The 21,781-nt window shown below is 42.4% G+C and overlaps 1 protein-coding gene across 1 annotated transcript; it reads left to right on the top strand.

Annotated features, from left to right (window-relative positions):
* Positions 1 to 10,432: 10,432 nt before the first annotated feature.
* On the top strand, positions 10,433 to 13,677 carry LOC111227540 (phospholipase A2 inhibitor and Ly6/PLAUR domain-containing protein-like). Its single transcript, XM_022753074.1, has 5 exons — positions 10,433 to 10,522; positions 11,284 to 11,385; positions 11,484 to 11,651; positions 11,759 to 11,878; positions 12,943 to 13,677. Exons 1-5 carry the CDS (start codon positions 10,474 to 10,476, stop codon positions 13,164 to 13,166), a joined length of 663 nt encoding a protein of 220 aa, XP_022608795.1. The 5' UTR covers positions 10,433 to 10,473; the 3' UTR covers positions 13,167 to 13,677.
* The last annotated feature ends 8,104 nt before the right edge of the window (positions 13,678 to 21,781 follow it).

Consider the following 21,781-nt stretch of genomic DNA (forward strand, 5'->3'; position numbering starts at 1 on the left):
ATGGTTTATACAGTTCAGTACATATTTTCTTTTAAATTAGCCTGAGTGGCTGTACAATTATAATGAAGCACAGTAATATAATTGCTGCACAACTGGGAAACCTGGGTAACTGTGGATATTGTGATGAAATAATTTATTTTAAATAAAGTACTGTGTTACAGGGTATCTGAGTTGATTTGTTCTTGTAGATTTTAATATGTAACATTTCCCCTTAAAATTACACGAAACAGTCTGTGACTACAATAAATACCAATAAACTTAAAACAAAAAGTGTCCACCTCAATGTTAAAATAGATCACTTTACTTTTTTATTTTTTGTTTTTATTATTTTTGTATTTCCTTTGCAACATTGTTCAGATGTTATTATGATTATTATGATTGTACTTTATCTGCAGTCTGAGAGTGATTCTTGTCTTAGACTTTGATGCTTTTTCATTTTTGAGCAGGTCTTGTTGTCAGGTGGCACTGTTTTGTTTCAGACCACATAAAGTGTGAAAACATTCATTACCCTCCCCACACTGTAACGCAGTTTCCTTTCTGTAATATACTTAAACATGGAAACATCCAGATAGTTTCAGACATGTTTTAATAAATCTCATTCATTTCATGTTCTTCCACATTCCTCTCCCAGCTGATGCACATTTGATCTAAAGTGAAACCTGGTCCCTCACAGCCGCCTTTCTTTGTATATGGCTGCTGGGATCACTGACATGTTTGGTTTCCTTTTTATTCTATCCACTTGGCATCACTACTTTACTTTGCACACTTTAAGACTAACAATACAACAACAGGACTTTAAAAAGCTGATTCCAGATAGTGGCCTCACAAATCTGCCGGCTGCTCTTGAAATGCAGCATTCGGAGATTGGGGTCCCACCTGTGCAGAGTCGTAGCCACTGATCATCTGCGATCATTACCTGGAGGCGGTGGAGCCCATACTAACACTTCTGCTGGGACTGTAGTAGCAATGTGACACAGTGATTAAAATAAAAAATACCACAAGCTGATTCCAGATAGTGGCCTCATAAATCTGCAGGCTGCTCATGAATACAGCAAGGCAGTGGAGCCCACCTAAAAACTTCTGCTAGTTCCAGTCTTTTGCATCAAACTAAGTATATAAACCACAAGAAAAAAAAAAGAAAGCCCAACCTATCCCGAGATTCATTGTGTGTCGGTAATGAAAGCAAACAACACTGACAGCGAGCCTGAGAACGAACAGCAAGATTCCTCTGTGGCCCACATCGTCTCATTTTCAGTTCAGCCTTCACAGTCTACAACAGCTGCAGGGCCACACCTTTGTAAATTGGGTCCTCCGAAGGATTGAGGAAGGATGAATTGGGACACAGCTACTCACACACTTTGTGAGACGTTTGATCAACATGGAGCTGGGGGGCTCAGATGAAAGACTGAGGACTCAGAGGAAACTAAACATGACATTTCAGGCCGAATCTTAAGGCTTAAGCAAAGAGCACGTAGCAAGACAACAACAATCAACAAACAGTAAACTACTCACATGGTGTTATGTAACCACTCTGCCATGAGAGAGTTTTGTTTTGTTTGGACATTTTCCATAAATGAGGAAGGAGGAAGTAAATGTAGAAAAAAACATTCTGGTGTAACTGAGTGATCAGACTGCAACATGTCTCATTGCAGTGCATTCACTTAGCGGAGGGAAAGCACATGACAACTGAAAACCTGTATTAAAAAAAAAAAAGATGTCAAAGGCCAAACAAACAAAACAATCCCAAAACAGAAACAAAAGGGTTCTAAAAACCTTGTATCTGAAGATGCCAGGTTTCTGTTCTGTGTCTCTGAATGAAAGCTTAAAAGATTAAAACACAGAGAGGTTCCTCCACCAGTGTTTCAAACGTTACATGGACATTCGCAATCTGGACACTAAGCGGCCACGAGGCAGATGCTTTTGGCCTCACATGACACAAGACGTAACTGTAGTAATATCCTCTCAGCATATTACTAAGCTGTTCTGTTCAGGTGAATGTGTTTCCGCCTCGCCGGGGGGGCGCGGCAGGATGTTTGGTATGTGGCTGGAGTAAGTGAATAAATCGGGGTTCAGTCCATGCTGGCCAGCAACTTAACAAGACGTGTTGTGTCGTCTTTATATCTCAACATGGTGTCAGAAGTGGCTAGATTTTAGTCTAGATACAGATCCACGATGACAGAAGTTTCAAGTGTTCCCTCTAACAGATCAACTGAAGTTATTTCCCCGGAGCGTGTGTAACGGACTAAATACAGTTTCAGTGTTATGCTAATGCTACTTAGCCCGTGTTAAACGTGTTAAACTGCCTACCGTCGTTACTTCAGCATGGCAGAACAGGTGGAACAAGCCTTCTTCCGGATCTCCCCACCCTCGGAGTTTGACTTCACTCATCCAGTAGAGTGGCCGCTCTGGATTAGCCGTTTTGAGCGCTTCGGTCAGGCATCGGCTTGGATAAACAGTCCGCCGAAAAGCAAGTCCACACACTACTATACACTATGGGACCGGAGGCAGAGTCCGTCATCCGCTGCAGAGACCTTACTGCTGAACAGCTAAAAGATTATGATGTGGTCAAAACACAACTGACAAACCACTTCATCCCCCAGCGCAACTTGATATTTCAGCGTGCAAGATATCACAAGAGAGTACAGGAGAGGGGTGAGTCCATTGATAACTTCATCAAAGCACTTTATGAGCTTATTGAACACTGCGAGTATGGACAGCTACATGACAAGCTTATCAGGGATAGATTAGTGGTGGGTTTGATGGACGCTAAGCTATCTGAAAGATTACAAATGGATCCAGACTTGACATTAGACAAGGCTAAAAAGCTAACTCTTAGACATGAGGCTGTTAGGAAACAGCAAAATCTTCTTCAAGATGTGTGCCAAACTGAGCAAGCAGTGGATGTTGTAGCAGCTAAGGGAATTGCATTTAAAAATGCCTACGCCACCAGAGCACGCTATAATGATTGTGTCAATAGGGCCGGGACAAGTCAAAAATACCAAACCCAAACTTTGAGGCAATGTGGCTGGTGTGGCAGAGGCTCCCATGGTAGACAGTCATGCCCTGCAAAAGAGGCCACCTGCAGGAGCTGCCAAAAGATGGGATCACTTTGCTGCTGTGTGCAGGTCCCACCCAGTTCTCTCAGAGGTGTCACAGTACCCTGAGGAGGAGGGTGCCTTCCTAGGCTCACTTGAGGATGACATCGCGGAGCCGTGGACTGCGGAAATTGGCCTGGCTGGTCATGATATTCAGTTTAAGCTGGACACAGGGGCCAATGTGTCTATGATTTCTGATTCACTCTATCAAGGACTGCAAACAGAGCCCCTGCAGCATACAACGAAACCACTCTATGGCCCTAGTCGAATCAAATTGACTGTAATGGGGAAGCTTACAGCCAACCTGACAGCAGGCCACCGATCCTCAGTGCAGACTATTTATGTGGTACGTGGCCTCCGCACAACCCTTTTAGGCCTTCCTGCCATCAAGGCCCTGCGCCTAGTTAAGAGGGCCGACATCAGCGCTGTGAACTCCTCCACCTGCAGCATAGAGCAGGAGGCTAAAAGGCGCTTCCTGGGACTCTTCGAAGGAATAGGGAAGCTAGAGGGAGTGTATCACATTGTTCTCCATCCCGATGCTAAGCCCTTTGCTTTGTCTACCCCTAGGCGGGTTTCCCTCCCCCTCATGAGCAGAGTCAAGGAAGAACTCCTTAGGATGGAGGAGTTAGGCATCATTTCACGTGTGGAACAGCCCACGGAATGGTGTGCTGGGATGGTGGTGGTCCCCAGCGGAAAAGAAAAAGTAAGGATATGTGTGGATTTCACACACATGAATGAAAATGTCTGCCATGAGCTCCACATCCTGCCAAGTGTTGAATTCACACTTGGCCAACTGACCAATGCCAAAATATTCACTAAGCTTGATGCAAAATCAGGCTTCTGGCAGATACCTCTCTCTCCTGACTCAATGCTCCTTACCACCTATATCACTCCCTTTGGACGCTTCTGTTTCAGACGACTGCCCTTCGGAATCTCCTCTGCCCCAGAGCACTTCCAGCGGCGCATGTCCCAACTGCTGGAGGGTCCGGAGGGTGTCGTCTGGCAGATGGATGACATTCTCGTATTTGGTGCAACACAGGGAGAGCACGATACACGGCTCATGGCGGTTCTGGACAGATTACATAAGGCAAGTCTCACTCTGAACACTAAGTGTGAGTTCTCGAAGAGAGAGGTCAAGTTTCTGGGGCAGTTCATTGACAGCAGCGGTGTCAGGCTTGACCCGGAGAAGGTCACGGCCCTCAAGCATCTGGCAGAACCACAGAACACTGCAGAAGTCCGCCGCTTCAACGGCCTTGTCACCCACCTGGGGAAATATATCCCTAACCTATCAGAGAAAACCAAGCCGCTGAGAGATCTGCTGAGCAAAGACAGCGCCTGGTACTTGGGCCCCCAACAACGCAAAGCTTTCAATGACTTAAAGGACGCGCTGTCAACACCACCAGCTATGGCACTATACGACCCTTCAAACGAGACCAAGGTCTCTGCAGATGCCTCTTCCTATGGCCTGGGGGCAGTCCTCCTCCAACGCCGACATGGGTCTGTCTGGCGCCCTGTCACATATGTCTCAAGAGCACTCACACCCACAGAGCAGCGTTATGCTCAAGTAGAAAAGGAGGCTCTGGCTGTTACATGGGCATGTGAACGCTTTAAGGATTTTTTAATCGGGACGAAATTCCAAGTGGAAACTGACCACAAGCCCCTCCTTGCACTCCTAAAAACAAAACAACTCGACGAGTTGTCTCCCCGCATACTGCAGTTCAGGATGAGACTGATGTGGTTTCACTTCTCTATTGCACATGTTCCCGATAAAAGTTTGGCCACTGCAGATGTGCTCTCGAGGGCTCCGGTCACTCACTCACACACAACTAGAGACAACACAGAGGAGCAGGAGATCGAAGGGTACATAAATGCTGTACTCACTGCACTGCCCATCACAGAGGGGCGCCTCACTGAACTGAAACATGCACAACAGGCGGACGAGCTGTTAAGGCTGGTGATACAGTACTGTCTCGACGGATGGACATTAAAAATGACAATTCCCTGAAAGCATACTGGGCCGTCTCTGGAGAATTCACAATAGCTCAGGGCCTGCTTCTTAAAGGGACCAGGTTGGTCATACCTGCATCAATGCAAAAGGATATCTTGGATAAGCTCCACACTGGACACCAAGGCCTCACAAAATGCAGGGAAAGAGCCAAGTGTTCTGTTTGGTGGCTGGGTCTTAATAGGCAGTTACAAGAGACTGTTGAAAAATGTCAGAATTGTTCACAATACAGACTGTAACCTCCAGAGCCTCTCCTACCCGGGGAGACTCCCCACGGCTCATAGCAAAAAGTTGGAGCAGATCTCTTCCAACTGGATAACTCCATGTACCTTGTCATGTTCGACTATTTTTCCAGGTTCACTGAAGTTGCTAAGCTGCTGTCAACAACTTCGACAGCAGTCGTGGAGCGGATCAAGTCCTGGTTTGCTCGTCAGGGCATCCCCCTGCAGGTAATAACTGATAATGGACCCCAATTCTCCTCTGACACTTTCGGGCAGTTTGCAAAGGCCTGGGGGTTCACACATGTTACATCCAGCCCCCTGTACCCCCAGGGTAACGGGGCGGCAGAACGTGCCGTACGCACAGCCAAACAACTCCTCAGGAAGTCACCGGACCCTTACCTGGCCTTGTTGGCCTACCGCTCAACACCCCTTGCTGGTGGTTTCAGCCCATCAGAACTTCTCCAAGGAAGGCGACTTCGCACGACCTTGCCGACTCACCCGTCGGTCCACATACCAGCCTGGCCTGATCTAGCGGCATTCTCTAAGGCGGATCTGCAGGCTAAGAGCACACAAAAGGCTTACTTTCATACTCGCCACAGAGCCAAAACCCTCCCAGTATTACGCACTGGGGACACAGTCTGGGTGCGCGACTCCAACCAAAAACGGACAGTGCGTCAAACGGCACATACTCCACGGTCGTACTATGTGCAAATGCAAAATGGCACTGTAAGGCGTAACCGCAGGGATCTCAACCTCACAGAGCCGGATGACCACCCGCTGCTGGAGCCAGCACTCCCAGACCCAACACAACAGCCAGAGGCTGCTACCCCAGGCGAGTGTGCCGTCCCCCACCATACTTGAGGGACTTTGTGGTCTAATGGACTTTGCTCACTAACAGGACTTACTTTTGAGGGCTACAGTAGTCACCCTGTAGTGTGTTTGTTTTCTATTTTTTTGTGATAAGGAAGCCTTTGGTTCAATGTTCTTAAAAAAAAAAAAAAAGTTGGCTGTTATCTCATACGGTTCATAAGAAGCTACTAACACTTAACACAGTGTAGTTGTTTAAAAGAAAGGGAGAATATCCTCTCAGCATATTACTAAGATGTTCTGTTCAGGTGAATGTGTTTCCGCCCCGCCAGGGGGGGCGCAGCAGGATGTTTGGTATGTGGCTGGAGTAAGTGAATAAATCGGGGTTCAGTCCATGCTGGCCAGCAACTTAACAAGACGTGTTGTGTCGTCTTTATATCTCAACAGTAACCAGTTGGTGTGTTGAATGCACAGCCTGTGAAGCACGGCAACCACACACACCACACCAACAGGCCCCTCAACTTGTACCTCGACATATACGCACTGCCTGATCAACGAGCAGCCGCGGCGGCTAAATGTTTGAAGACTGAACCCAGTTTGAAGAGACTGAATGTCTCAACGTTTGCACACGGACCAAGGCTGACAGAAAGAGTCAGATCTCATCAGAAGAACTGTGCTCGTGTCTGGACAGCATGGTAGGATGGGCAGACTGCACCATCAAGAGTAGGTCAAGGGATGACCACCTGAATTAGCATACAACACAATTGTTCACACTCCTTTCTTTTTGGCCCATGGTAGAGCGGAGACCTCCAAGAGCTTCAAATGCTACTCCAGGTACTCCAAGTAAATATGCCAATTCAGTAAAAAGACTGTGTGCTGCTTTAACTCTGTTGCCCATAACACTGAGGCCGCAGTATGAAACACACAGCCTTTGAGCAAGGTGACATAGTGTGGGTTGACCTTCCTGCCCTTTCTAGTGTAGCGTATATACCTGGCCTGGCATCAGTCACAAGCCATTAAGGAAGTTCACTGTAAGGACATGCAGAGTTATGGACCCACAATCGACACTTTGCGACTCTTCCCACCATCAAACTATCAAATTGACAGGAAACAGAGACCAAGGAGCCCTCTTCCACAAACAGTCCATGCTTTTAGCATGTCAGAGAGACACAGGACCAGACCAAAGGTCAAAGGGTCAGCTCCAGAGGATCAACCAATGGACATCAGGCAACTGGAGAATATAGGCAAAATCTCCAGTTTGTAACAATAAGACTCTGTCTAATGATATTTGATTGTCTCTTATATAGGACAAGTAACAACAAAAGGACTGATTATCATTAAGGTGTGAATCCTGGCCTCTCTGTGCCATGCATGAACACACACACACACACACACACACACACACACACACACACACACCAACCTCCCTTCCTCTGTCCCTCTCTAGATAAGAGTCATAAACTACAACCCACATCCCAACCCTGGGTAGTGACCAGCAGAACTCTCATCACAGACACAGATCTGAGGAAGAATATATAATTAAATATCTAAATGTTCTGTAACTCCTGAGATGTTTCTATGTAATAGGTCAATCCCATACTGACCATACTGTCAGCATCCTTCACACAAGGTGACACACACTACATGACATCCAGAATGTCCGTATTATTATTATTACAGTCAAAGAACTGCTGTGTAATCCACATTTATAGACTATTAGCTTTAGGAAATGTTTATATTGTTGTTTGATCAATTAACCACTTGTATTATGATTAATTCCAGGTTTGAAGGATGTAATGTGAAATCAACACTCGTATTACTCCTGTCTGTCATTATTAGTGCAATTAGGTTTATGTTATTTCATTTAATGTGTTATGGTCATGGTGGAAGATGGATGTACGAGTTTATAGGTAGAATTAAACTATTCAAAAGTTCCGTGGAAAATTACTCTCTTCTCCAAGTGGAAACACAGGACGGGTGACGCCCCTGAAACATGCGCCAGCCCCCAGGGGATAAAACAATCGTGATCAATTCACACTTTGCTAAAAACTTTGCTCAAAGCTCAAAGCCTGGCTCTGTAGCTATGTAAACTCATAGCTCTAAGCTGCTAGCCACAAACTCATGGCTATTAACCATTTTCACACTTGATCGTTTTGTCCGCGTCCTTTATTCTTTCTTTGCCACAGGCTCCAAGTAACATTCTTTTTGTTTACATGTGCGATCTTTCATTTTTATTAAGCCAAGTCAAGACCAACTGAACCAAAACAACAGAAGTACCTCAGACTAATTTTGTAATTTTTAATTATTAACAAGTTTTCCTTTTTGAAGATTTCTGACAACTGAGTCATCTGGTCAACACCAGTCTCCTCTAAAGTTATCCAGCCAAAGTGAAGAGCATTAGAGTTTATTTTGCATCAACCCACAAGAGACGCCGGCAGATAACACCTCTGCACGACCGCCTGCAGAGAAGCCGAGCAGAAATCAAGAGAGACCCGAGACAAAAAGTCTCCTGGCAAACTCCACCAGAGCTGAACCACTGAGACACCGACAGAATCCGTCACCGTGATAACGAGACACGGCCTCCAGGAGAATCCACCTAGATCCCGTGTCTCCAGGGTTACCACGGCAACCACAGCCACCTGGGTTCCAGCCAAGGGTCTCCAGCTTCAGCGGTGTTAACACTCTGCCCATGACTGGGTTGATGTCGAAATATAGTAATATTTAATCATCAAACCTAATTCGTAGATGTAGCATCATTAGCTGTATAGCCATAGTGTAAAGCCATAACATATTCTCTCCCACCATTGCCAACTCATCACACTGCTCATTTCATTATTATTTCCATCTTTATGATTATTACACCTTGCATTTACTCTGTAGATAGTAGTTTAGTTAATAAACTCCTTTATTTACACCCAGCTGTTGTCCTGTTGTATTCTTTTGACGTAGAGACTGGAGATCCATTGAATCGAGAAGTCATGGCTTCTGATATGAGATTGATACATTTGTCAATGAAGTAATTCATTGTTGTCCTCCCAGAGGACTGGTGCCCCATTTCAACGAGAGCAAATTCTAAATTATGAATGAAGTGCATGAACATCTGGACTAACAGGACTCTAGAACTCAACCTGAGGTCTTTCACCACAATTGCTTATAACCTTATCGCTCCTGGTTTGGCACTGATTCAGAGCCAGTGCCAAAGTTGGAACCAGTTTTTCTTGTTTCGACAGACAAACAACTGGCCCTCAGCCACAAAAACCGGTTCCAAGGTGGCACCAATAGTCCGCTAGTCTAGAACGAGGAACCGCTAACGTCATGGGGCTGGGACGAGGTTATCACGTCCTACAAGACAAAAGCAAAACTTGATGACCACCATTTTTTAATAATCAAGCATTATCATGCACGATATAAAAGAAGACATACGATGCCAATGTAGGCTCACAAAGCCAGGAGCAACACTTAAATGCCACAATGTGATCCGCCATTGCTGTTTATGTGCTTGACGCGAGCAGTGGGAAAATGGAGACATGTGAATTGATGTCATGACGTGGCACTATTATGGCTCTCTACACCGTGGAAAAGCAAACTGGTTCTTAGAAGGTTGGCAAGTTGAACTAATTACAAAGCAGCTCTAGCACCAGCCCAGAACTAGTACTAGGTTCATCTTGGTGGAAAAGGGGTAACAGGTGCTCTGTGAGGGCCACTCCTACCACAACGCAGGTGGGACACAATGCTGCCACATAATATTCCAGTGAACCGTCTCCTGTGGTTTAGCTTTTCATGGTAGTAAGGACCAAGTTGGTCACTGCACGTGTGTGTGCATCCCCTACTGCGTTACAGGACTGTTGAATGAACTGTTATTTCCTTGTGTAAACGTCAGTTAAACATAGGTTTACTGTATTCATATTTAGAGTTCCCTGTCGTCTCTTGAGAGCAGGAGGAAAAGAAAAGGTTTGGGAGGGCTGCGTCCAGGCTGTGTTTCAGATTTGACTAAAGGTATAAGAAAAATGTTGGACTACTTTATTCCCTCTCACACGCCCATGTCAGTCACAGAATTATAACTGGACTGGAACAAAACAAAAACTGTTCCCGTACTGTACCACAAAAATGAAGTCATTCATCATACTTTTGGTGGGAAGGTGTGTTAAGTTGTTTTTCCACCTAACAAAAGGGGGGGTGACAGTCTGAATGATTGTTCTGTAAAATTGGGGAAATAGCCAATCCCTGAGGGCTTCATGCAGCTGTTGTAAATGTTCTCCACCTGTGGAGTATATAAGGTGTAGCTGATCAGGTGTAGTGTCACCACCTGGGGAAACTGATCTGCGGTACGCACCTGTTCATCACGATGAAGCTGATCCTCTCTCTGACTCTCATCTGGGCGCTCTCCAGCACAGGTAACACCACCTATTCTTACATTAGATTATCTGCAGGTATTACACCACCTAATTTAAGACATTTAACAATTTCCAAATCTTACTGGAACCAATTTTTATAAAGAAATAGAAACCAAATAATAGCAGCTTATTTGTTTTAATTAATCAGAACTAATTATAGATCTTTGAAAATATATAAAAACATCTGAGACTTTAGAGGAAATCAGGCATGTTGAGTCATTGCACCTGTTTAAATCACTATTCAAAACACTTGTATAAAGCAGCTTTTAATTCTTGGTTTATTATCTAACTTTGGTCCTTACTTTTGGTTTTATTTTTTTTGTTGCTTTATTGATCTGATTGTTTTAACACATGTACTTATGCTCTACACATTGCCCCTCTTCTGTGTCTTTTATTGCTTTTTGTTTTCATGTTTGTACAGCACTTTTTAACTTTTTTTTTAAAAGTGCTATATAAATAAAGTTATTATTATTATTATTATTATTATCATTATATATAGATACCCAGATGGAAAATTCTCATGCTACAGTACAACAGTACAAGAAATAGTCTAAATAAATAAAGAACTAAATAACAAAGAGTCTAGCTGTGTATATTAGACAATTTAAATATTTTTTTACCATTACAACCATTATATCTTAAATTCTTTTGGAACAACAGTTAAAGATTTTTGAGCCTTTATAAACCACCGAAACTATGTAACCCTAAACACCTCACACATTTGATGTGACATTCTTTCACTATTTTTCTCTCCTTTGCAGCTGGAGCACTCGTGTGTCAAACCTGCTCAAATCTACAGTGCTCAAGCACAGTCCCATTCACATGTACCTCGGAGACGATGTGTGTCACGGCTTCCGCTCTAGGTCTTTTCTTCATGTTCTCTGTTACTTTTCAGTGAAATACATGTACTGTAAACTTGTGCTTTCCATCAACATTAACAAACTGCTCTTGGTCTCTGTAGTCAATGTGTCTGGAACCGCAGTGCAGCAAATCATCAAGGCATGTGCATCATCCGTCCTGTGTCCAGCTGCAGGCAACCAGACATTTTCAGAGACCACAGGTTTTTCAAGTACAGTTATATCTGCTCTGTGCTGCAGCACAGATAACTGCAACTCAGACACTCTACCTTGTAAGTACAGATGGATGACTATCTTATTTAAGACAAGATGAAATAGATGAGCGAAAAATATTCAAATCCTTTTTCTGACATCTTGTTTCATTTTGTGATACTTTCAGTCCCAGCTGTTCCGTCAAATAACAGCCTACAGTGTTTCACCTGTGACTCACCCTTTGCCACTGAATGCACCACTCGAATAAATTGTAGGGGAGTGGAGGACCGCTGCTTTCAAACGACTGGTGAGTCTTCATGTTATATAGTTTAAAGGTCCCATACTTTACCCTTTTCTGTGTTTAGTCAAAAGAGTTTACCCATAAGAAGTATATATTTGTGGTTTTAAGAACCAAAAAACATCTCAGTCTAGTTTTACATATGGAGTCAGGGTGGGCTGTGCTGGGGTCATAGCTGAGGCTGGTGACCAGAGTGTGAATTATACAAGGACAATCATGGGGCTAAACCTTTTTGCTGGGGCAAAATGCCAGTACAGTGCAGGTGCTTCAGTGAACTGCAGTGTTACAGCACTCACAATATCCTGATTGTTTAATTAAAGCAGTAAAATAAATGTAGTGCAGTAGAAAGTACAATATTTCCCTATTGTATATATATTGTAATATAGTGGAAGTATAAAGAAGCACAAAATGAAAACACTAAAATAAGGTGCAAGTACCTCAAAATTGTGCAGTAGGCCTACAGTACAGTACTTTATATTGTTCAATTACTCAACAGTTAAAACTTCTGAATTCCTATGTGGAAAATAAAGGAGGAAAATAGTCAACTCTATATCATCGAACACATCTCTAGAACAACTAATCCTCCATTGTCTCACTGCTCATGACTGAGCACCAGTGTTTGCTAACATTAGATAATATATTACGTTATATTGCAAACATTGGAAATGAAAGGGCGCACTATCCGCTAGCTAACATTAGTTAGCTAAAATATAATTTAAGGCTAATGTTAGAAATTAGCTGACATCAGTTAGCTGAACCCAAAGAGTAGAAAACAGCTAACAGTAGCTAAACTGTAAGAAAAATGTTTAGCCATTAAAAAAAATGCCCAAAGAAAAAAGCTGATATCAGTTGAAGTGTACGCCTCATTTTGAATATTTTGACTACTACAGTTTGTGAACCGTTGAACTACCGTATTTCTGCTCACTGTATTACTGTGCAGTTTGAGTCAGACAGAGCTAAGCAAAAACAAGATTTTCCACATGATGTTAGGTCACTTGTAAAGCGAAGGATCTGAAAAAATTCTCCTTGGACTTAATTGAATTTATACAGTAACAGTGATTTTTACTCTACAGTAATGGTTGGGTCCAACAGTACTTCAGTCTTTGGCTGTGCATCTCGGAATGCGTGTGCTGCTGCTGCCAACCTGGAAAACCTCCTTGCGATGCAAAACATCGCTAACATCACCAGTGAAACAAACTGCTGTACGACCAACTTGTGTAATTCTGTGACAACAGTAACTGCCAGTAGTGGCATGATCCATCTGCTGCTGGGACTCCTTGTCTTTACTTTCTATTAGAACATAGAAAAAAATGGACAAAGCACCTTTGAAGCCACCAGGACTCTGAAAAAACTTTTTGAAGTCTGGACTTGGGTTTGCTGCTCACTGCTGTCTTTAGTTGGCAGTTACAGGAGCCAGAGAATCCAAATTTAGGAAAAAGGGGATGGAGTCTGGGCGAAGCTGAGGTGGGGTAAGAAGGCACAGATGTATTAGATATGTGACCACACCACGGAGGGAAAATAATTATAAACTGTACTAATATCAAGGTTGTAGGTTTGGTTTCGTCTTTGGATGAGACACTTTTTATCAGATTGTCACTTGTTCTTTATCTCTTTACTTTAATTCATATGCACACATATGCACATGCAATTAAACATGTGTTTGCTGATATAACTTGCTTAAAACTGAACTTGTATAATGATTCTTTGTATGATTTTAAACAGATATATTGTCTAGAAACTAACCATAATCTTGATGTGATTGATTTTCAAGGAAATGTTACAAGACAATAAATGTGTGAAACCCTGAAGTGGTGAGCTCCTATGTTTGAACCAAGCATCAACCTCTGAGGCTTAAAAATGAAACCAACTGAAGAACCAAAAACAGCAGTTCCTCTAATGGCCACTAGAGTCTGGCTCCAACAGTGAGTCAGTCCCCATAGACTCCCATGTTAAAACGTCCAACTTCACAGCAGAAATAAACATGTTTACAGCCTGGTACAAAAAGCAGTTCTGGTCTCTAGAGCTAATTTCCTCCTTCATGAAAACTCTTTATATTTTATTCAGGCTTAAAGTTCTGCATATTTGAGGGCACGGCCACTTTGAGTGACAGGTGGGTGAGCGTATGCTTGCCACAAACTGGCATGGTCCTCTTTCTCCATTTTTGGATTAACTGGGAGTTAGTTGGAGTCAGGCACTGCCAAGATGGCAACAGTGGGCAGCTCACTCTGAGCTTCAAAACCACTGCTGTGAGCCATGTTTAAATCTCAGCTGAGATTCTGCAGCTCTGTTGAGTGTTGTTCAATACTGCCATGCATCATGGACACTGCAGCATTATAAGAGCAATCCACCAACGTACAAGCATGCCTGGCTTTTAAAGGGAATGAGAGATGATACTCTGCTCTTGGAGCAGTGACAATTGTTTCCACCAGTAAATTAGCAAAAGTGGACATGGACACACTCAAAATGTACTCACTCCATTGGTTTTAATGTTAAATAGAGCCTGTTATGTGTCTGTGAAACTCATTAAAAGGGGCAGAGAGGCATTGAATAGAATACATGTCTCAGCTAATTTCAAAGATCAATGTTTGGATTAATCACAGAACAGAGCTCAGCTGTGACTTACACTTCAGTTCTTCAGGCACTTTCACCTCACAAATGAGCAAACTCTTACCCACTCAGCTTTTAATACAATATCAAGTGATATTCACCATGAAACCTTTAAACCAGTGGTTCCCAACCTTTTCCACATCTGACCGCCCCAGCCCACAGGTTGGGAACCACTGCTTTAAACTATAAATACTGACAGTTTCAGATTCAGCACCACTCATCGTCAATGCCACTATAACTGCAGCAGCTGGTCAACAATGCAGATGAGAGTTGCCAGATCATTAGTCGAGTATCCCTTATATCCCAGTCTTTCACTCTTTATCATAATAAGTGACATCTTGCTGAAAACACACAAACCTGGCAGCTCACAGTTCCTGCATAGATCTTAGCTGTGTTGGGTCTGAGCTCTACCTCATGAGCTGGACACCAAATATGTTGGATTTCGGTTGTCTATCAATTTATTGGCTATCATAAATTAAGAAAATATTAATATTAAAAATATTAATAGTAAATAATAACTTTAAAATTAATTAAAGTCCTCGGGGCACCAGCCTAAACTAATAGGCAAAATAGCCAATATGGTTTTAGTCTCAATTTATTACCATTAATCTGGAACTCTGATTAACCATTAGCTTACTAACTATAACCAAATTACCATATCAACAGTAAGTTAAAGTTGAAGGATTGGAATTCTACCAAGTAGAGGTTGGCAATATTCACGCTTGTGCAACATTAAACACACCAGTAGTTATACTTAAAGGCATTTATTTACAATGGAGCAGAGTAAAACACAATGTCTAATCTAGTATATACAGGTGTGTGTATGTGTGTGTGTAGGTGTATGTGTGTGTGTCTGTGGGGACACAGACAAAGGCAAGATGGCCGATTCAAAGTGATCACTGTGACCACATGACCTGAACAAAGAAGACTACACAAGATGGCGGTAAACAAAGAAACTACTCAAAATGGCCGCTGAGACCACCTGGTGTGTGTGAGAGGGAAGGTGTGAGTTTCTTTGTTAGCCTAGCTCATGTAATCTAAAGGTACCAGGTTAGAGGGAGGAGGTTAGCTTCATGCAGGTTCTAGAACTGAGACATACTACTATGTGTGTGAACATACGAGTACCTGATTAACTGTATTACTGACCACAACCTAAGCAAACATTACAACAACCAGACATCAATCAACAAGTACATTAACAAAGTTAAGACTTCTGCTGCTTAGCTATGCTGTGCTGTGCTGTGCTATGCTGTGCTGGGAGAGGTAAGGCCCAGTCAGTTAAAGTTACCCAGTCCTTGGAACAAACAAAGAGGTCCTTTCCAGTGTTGTTGTAAAGTCCAGTGAGTTGGGAGGCTTCCTGGTGGAGTAAAGTCCTGTCTGGCTGTGTTGTTTTACTGTTATCTCCTTTGTTCTCCTTGCAGAGTTAGCTGTTCCCTGCCAGCTCTGCTATGACTCCTGTTCCTTGGAAAATCAGCTGGCCTTGTGTCGTAGCTGCTGATTCTGAAGAGAATTTGGTTCACTCTCAGTTAATCCGAAGCAGGTCGCTGCTGTTGAGGAGAAGAGTGTTGCAGGCTGCTGTGAGCAGGCCAGGCGAGAGAGCCGGTTTCTCAGGTAGCAGGGCTGACCTGGGCTGGGGCCTTGTTGCCCTTTGAAGAGCCGAGAGCAGAAGCTGCTCTCCAGAGCAAGCCAAGAAAGAAGAGAGAGAGAAGAGGGCCAGAGATCTGGTTTTGTTTGGTGAGACCCTTGGGGGTCACATGTCACACGCTGACCCACACTGGCTGGCTAGTAAGGTCCGTTAGGGGAAGGGTCGTCCCCAGGTGTGAATGGTGAGGAACTGTGGAGTGTGAGTTCCTTTGTCCACTGGAGCAAAGAAACATCTGGTCTCTTGAATGATAAGTCCCAACAGCTGTAACACGATGACAGCTAAAGATGACAAGACCTTTTTGAGATGGGTAAATATATTGGTAGAGACAATTCATCAACATTTTTTGGGAGAAAGTGTGTGATTAATATACAGCGCAGTAGTTGACACAAGAATTCTCCACAACGACACATTGCGCAGTGGGACTATCACTGCAGGTAAAACACCACAAGCCAATTTTCTGTCAGGAACACGACTGGACTTGAACAGGGGACATTCCAGAAACTTTATGAGACAGTGCCAAGGGACAAAGGAAGGAGTTTAATTTCCTCATTGTTCTTCACTGTGGTGGACAGGGAAATGCCAGACATTTCCTTGTTTACATACAAGGCAAAGTTTTATGGTTGCAGACATTTCCTTTCAAAAGCCTAAACCTATGTCAGACATTTCCAAATGTTTTCATGTTAGCATGTCTGAGTCTGAGAACAGGCAAGGAGTTCCATAGGGGCTCTAATACCATAAGCTGTAGCCTGGGTATAACCACCAGGGCTCCATCAGAAGATCTCAGTGGTCGAGAGGGCACATACCAGGGCAATAAATCAGGAAATGATGAAAGCATGAACAACTTTTTGCAGATCAGCAGTTGATAAAAAAAAGATGATTTGACAGATTATCTTGAGCAGAAACAAACAAAACTGAACAACATTTTCATGTTGAAGATTACCCCAACATTTTTTGACAGACCTCCAAGGTTAGCTCTGATTAGCTGATGGATTTAGGAAGACCAAACAAATTGACCTCTGTAGTTGTTGTTAAATTTAAGGAAATTAAGGGACATCCAGGATGCAATATCAAAGAGGCAAGATATGAGATTAGCTAGGCTGCTAGGATCTGTGGGTTTTAACAGAATGTATAGCTGAGTGTCATCAACGTAATGAATGACCTGGCTAAGATGTAGCATGAATGGAAAACAGGCAGGAGCCAAGAACTAAGCCTTAAGGGACACCACATCTCAAATGAGCCATTGAGGAAGTAGAGTTTCCCAATACTGAATAACTTCTGTTAAGGTATGAACAAAGTAAGCTAAGAGCTGTGCCACCCACATCTCCTTGTGGTGTAAGGAGATGTTTTGATCAATAGTATTGAACACAGTACCTAAATATAAAATAACTCAAATCAAGCAGTCCCCTCCATCTGCAGTTATCAGTAAGTCATTAGTTACCTTAACAAGTGCTGTCTCTGTACTGTGGTGTACTTTGAAACCAGACTGGAAACTTACTTAATAGAAACCAACCTTGATTGATTGGTCCATTGTGCGGTTACTGGACCAGATGGGGGCTGTTAAGTTTTTAGGGTTTTATGCAAAAACCCATAAAATAATTAATTCCAGGTATAAAATAAATACTCCTTGAAGGGACATATTGTCTATATATTGTATAACGTTGCAAGTAAAGATGTACAAAATGAGAAAAACTATAAAGCTAAAAAAATTTACAAATTTATGGAAGGATTATAAAAAGGGTCACAGGGGTATAACTGTCAATCTATGTAGCAAAATAAGGATTAAAGTGTCTTGTTCCCTGTTTGTCCCACATAATAATGTGTTTCTTCTTTGGAGAAACTGTCAATACTTTTTTAATTTTAAGATACAAAACATAATTTTAATGAGAAATTATGCTAAATCAAGCCAGTGACTGCTACGCACAGTGAACACAGTGACTATTAATTAACCTCAAAATACCTATGGCTCAGGAAATGAAGGACAACTGAACTTCTCTTTAAACTTATTTTTGTTGTATTGAGGTTGTATTAAATCCACAAAGACATACTGTGTTTCAATGAAAACACTTCAGTGAGAGGTGCAGTTTGATCACTAACAGCTGACACCAGAACAACTTTTCTACATTTACTTCCTCATTTATGGAAAATACCAAACTCTCTCATGGTGGAGTGTTCACATAACACCACCTGAGATCTTGGTGGTTTATCTCACTGTGGATATTTCAACTTCCTCTAGCTCACACTTTTGATGTTGACATAATGGAGTCAGTAGACAGGACAGATGGAGACAAACCCTTCATAGATTTTCAGTGATGTTTATCATCATGTCTTTTGACAGTGTAGTCTTAGCAACCAATACAGTTGTACTGTAGATCTAAACAAGAACAACTGGTTTAGCTCCAAACAAAAATTTCTACTGATCCCATCTCAAAAGTCTGAAAATGTAAATCTTGTGCTTTCTTTAAAGGAACAGTAGCTGCTGCAGGATAAACCACAAAACAACCACACCCTGCCACAGACTCAATAAAGACTGCTTACTACCTTTACTACTCTATAACCAACCACATCTGCTGCAGAAAAATCCTTTTATAATATGTGAAATAAATAAATATAATTAGCAGGATCCTGTCAGTAAGATTTTACGGTTTGCAAATTATTTGTTTAATAATCGTAACTCACTTTACTTGAGTATTATTTTGTTTTGGAAACTTGTGACTTTTACTCCACTTAAAAGACAAATATTGTACTTTTGACTCCACTACATTTCTATTATAAATACTGTTAGTTTAGTCAGTAGAATGAATTTTATTTTATTTTGAAAATGTGATAGACCATACAGTAGAAAAACCAATGGGAGTATTGTAAAAAAGGATTTTGGGGGGATGGTAATTACAATCCATGCAAATCATTAAAATTTTAATCAAGTATATTAGTCAGCAAATTAAATATATAATAATGGTTACATTCTACACACACTACCTTTTTTTAACAGTAACAACTGTAAGATAAAAAAAATATGTGCGACGCAGGACTGGGGACTATGGAGCTACTGGTAAGAGTTTTGTTTACAATATTCCTGTGTATCATCTCATGAATGAAGGTGTTAACTTCTTTAATGGTAAGATCTGTTACAAGATTTGTAGTCGGCGTGTTTCTATGTTAGACCAGGAATTTAAGTTTGTAGCTTTCTCTAGGCACTGGCAGCCTGTCATTGATAATTAGCAAGTTAGCCTCTTAACAGTCCGATGACCGACTTCGGACTGTTAAGTACAGATCTAAGTACACACACATTACAGTTGTGCAAATAATGTACCTGTGTATTCTACTGTTAACAGACCGACGGTCCACCCGCGATGGGGGACTGTTAATCTCATAACCGGTGGCAAGGTCGGGCTGCACCGCCCGTCTGGCTGTTAAGACGTCAACAAGTGTAGCGCTATTGCCAGAGTGTAATGTGAAAGAAAGTTAAGCTGCTTAATCGCGGCAACCTTGGTCTTGTTGCTTCAACAGCCTTGTATTGACACATTACGTTTTAAAGTCGGCCAATTTAGCCAACTAAGGGCCTGATTTACTAAGATCCCAAATAAAGAGCGCTAAATTGCGTGCGCACACGGATAGATTGCGCGCGCTGCCTGTTTGGGCCTTGCGAGTGATTTACTTAGATTAACAGCGCAATTGACCACAGGCACAAAAGTGAACAAGCCGGCCCTATTTAAATGAGGATTTTGCGCGAGTTAAGGGTGTTCACCGTGGCGAATGCAAATGAGCAGATCTAATTGGACCGGAATTGGAGATGCTGGTACAAGAGGCAAACAAGCGCATTTCTGACTTATAGCAAATGAATTTAACCGTTATTAGGAGGAACGCAATATGGGAGGCAATCTGTGACAAGGTTAATGCTGTGGGGAAAACCAAAAGAACACCGGATGAAATGAAGAAAAGGTGGCAAGACATTCGTAGAAGAACAAAGGAAAAAATCGCACAGAATAACAAATCGGCAAATAAAACAGGTGGAGGACCGGCGGAGGAGGACCCTCTGTCTCCCATTGAACAGCAGGTGCAGCTGACGTTCTGTGATGAGCAGATTACTGGGATACTGGGAATATTTTTAATTCATTCAGGTACACCACATAAGACATGAACGTGCGTCATGAACGTTCTTTAGCTGTGCAATGGAAAAGCGTAATTGCCAAAAGGGTTTTTTTTGTTTGTGCGTTCCAGCAGGGGCGCAGAAGTGTGTGCGTTTTCATTTGTTTTAAGTTTCAGGAATAAATGATAGGAACTAGGCCGAACTAAATGTTTCCTATGTCTAAAAGAAAGTGGGCTTTAGTACATAAAAATGTGAGTTTTTGGTTTTGTCAAAATAGCACAAACAAGAAACACTTGACATTATGATGCAACATTTATTATTTAAGGATTTTCTGAACTCTGAACGAATGACTTTTTTTGTTTTGCATCGCCGGATAACCGATATGTCTCGATTATTTTTTCTTCTGCCATTCCAAAAAGAGTGACACGAACAGAAAAGATGCGTTCTCTCCGTTGCCTGTCGTGCCTACGCCGCCTCCTTGCAACAATGACCGCAGCCATCTGTGCCAGGTAGCCTAAGACTTGACTTTCAAACGTGCTAAATATAGACGCAAAAATAATCAGCGCAATTAGTTTGAGGTTTGGTAAATCTCATTGCGTGCGCAAAATGATTCTATTTGCATCTACTCCTCCCATTATTTTGCGCGTTCTGGCAGGCACGCCTATATTGCATATTCATGAAGGCAGAAGCGCAAAATGGATAGAGCCTGTTATTTTGCCCGACTGACAGACGCAATCCTCGGTGCGCCCGGTTGGTAGATCAGCATCAACATGTGTTTGCACGTGCTGTCGCGTTTGCGCACGTTTTTACGCTCGCAAAGCTTTAGTAAATCAGGCCCTAAGTGTGAGCATAAATGTGATGTTATAGGAGTAGCGTCGCCGCATTTAAGAAATGTGGAGCAACCGAGGGAATAGAGTGTGAGAGCAGAGAGGTGTTTGCGATTGGAGCAATTGAATTATTGTGTTATCATGCCATATCAGTCATGTGTGCTCATTGCAAGTAAATGTATCAAATTTAAACAAACTACAATCTCTTCTCGTCCTGTCATCCTACAGCTGATGACAACACATACATGACTACAAAGAGGAAGATCTTGTTTCTATAATTGCTGAAACATTCCAATTACACATGGAATCAGGACTATTGTAGGAAGACAAAGATTTTAGGAACCAGTTTTCCAGTCTCATCTCAACTGCCGACCAGGACGACAAGGCCACTGTGAAAAGAGCCTATGATCACCCTTGACTAGATGAATCAGGACTGGCCTCTACAATGACTTCACCAAGTAAATGCTGATTATGTGTTGTGATATTGATGAAGATATTTTCTTCTGTTTGTGTTTTGGCTGTTTGGCATGTGTTTTCTTAAGTTGCTGTGTGTTGAACTCTCAGGGTCACTTTATACATTTGCACTAAAATGCATCTACTTATAGATCCAAAGTGTGGAGAAAAAGGGATGCAGTTGTCTGTTGTCTCATTGAGTACCTTGGTAAACACCAAGAAGACCTCTTCCAAGACTAGGAGGTATGTTATAAATGAATGATCAACTCAAGGTATTCACATTACACAAAGGT

The sequence above is a fragment of the Seriola dumerili genome, unplaced genomic scaffold (genome assembly GCF_002260705.1).
Source record: "Seriola dumerili isolate Sdu_G_001 unplaced genomic scaffold, Sdu_1.0 BDQW01000189.1, whole genome shotgun sequence".
Lineage (NCBI taxonomy): Eukaryota > Metazoa > Chordata > Actinopteri > Carangiformes > Carangidae > Seriola > Seriola dumerili.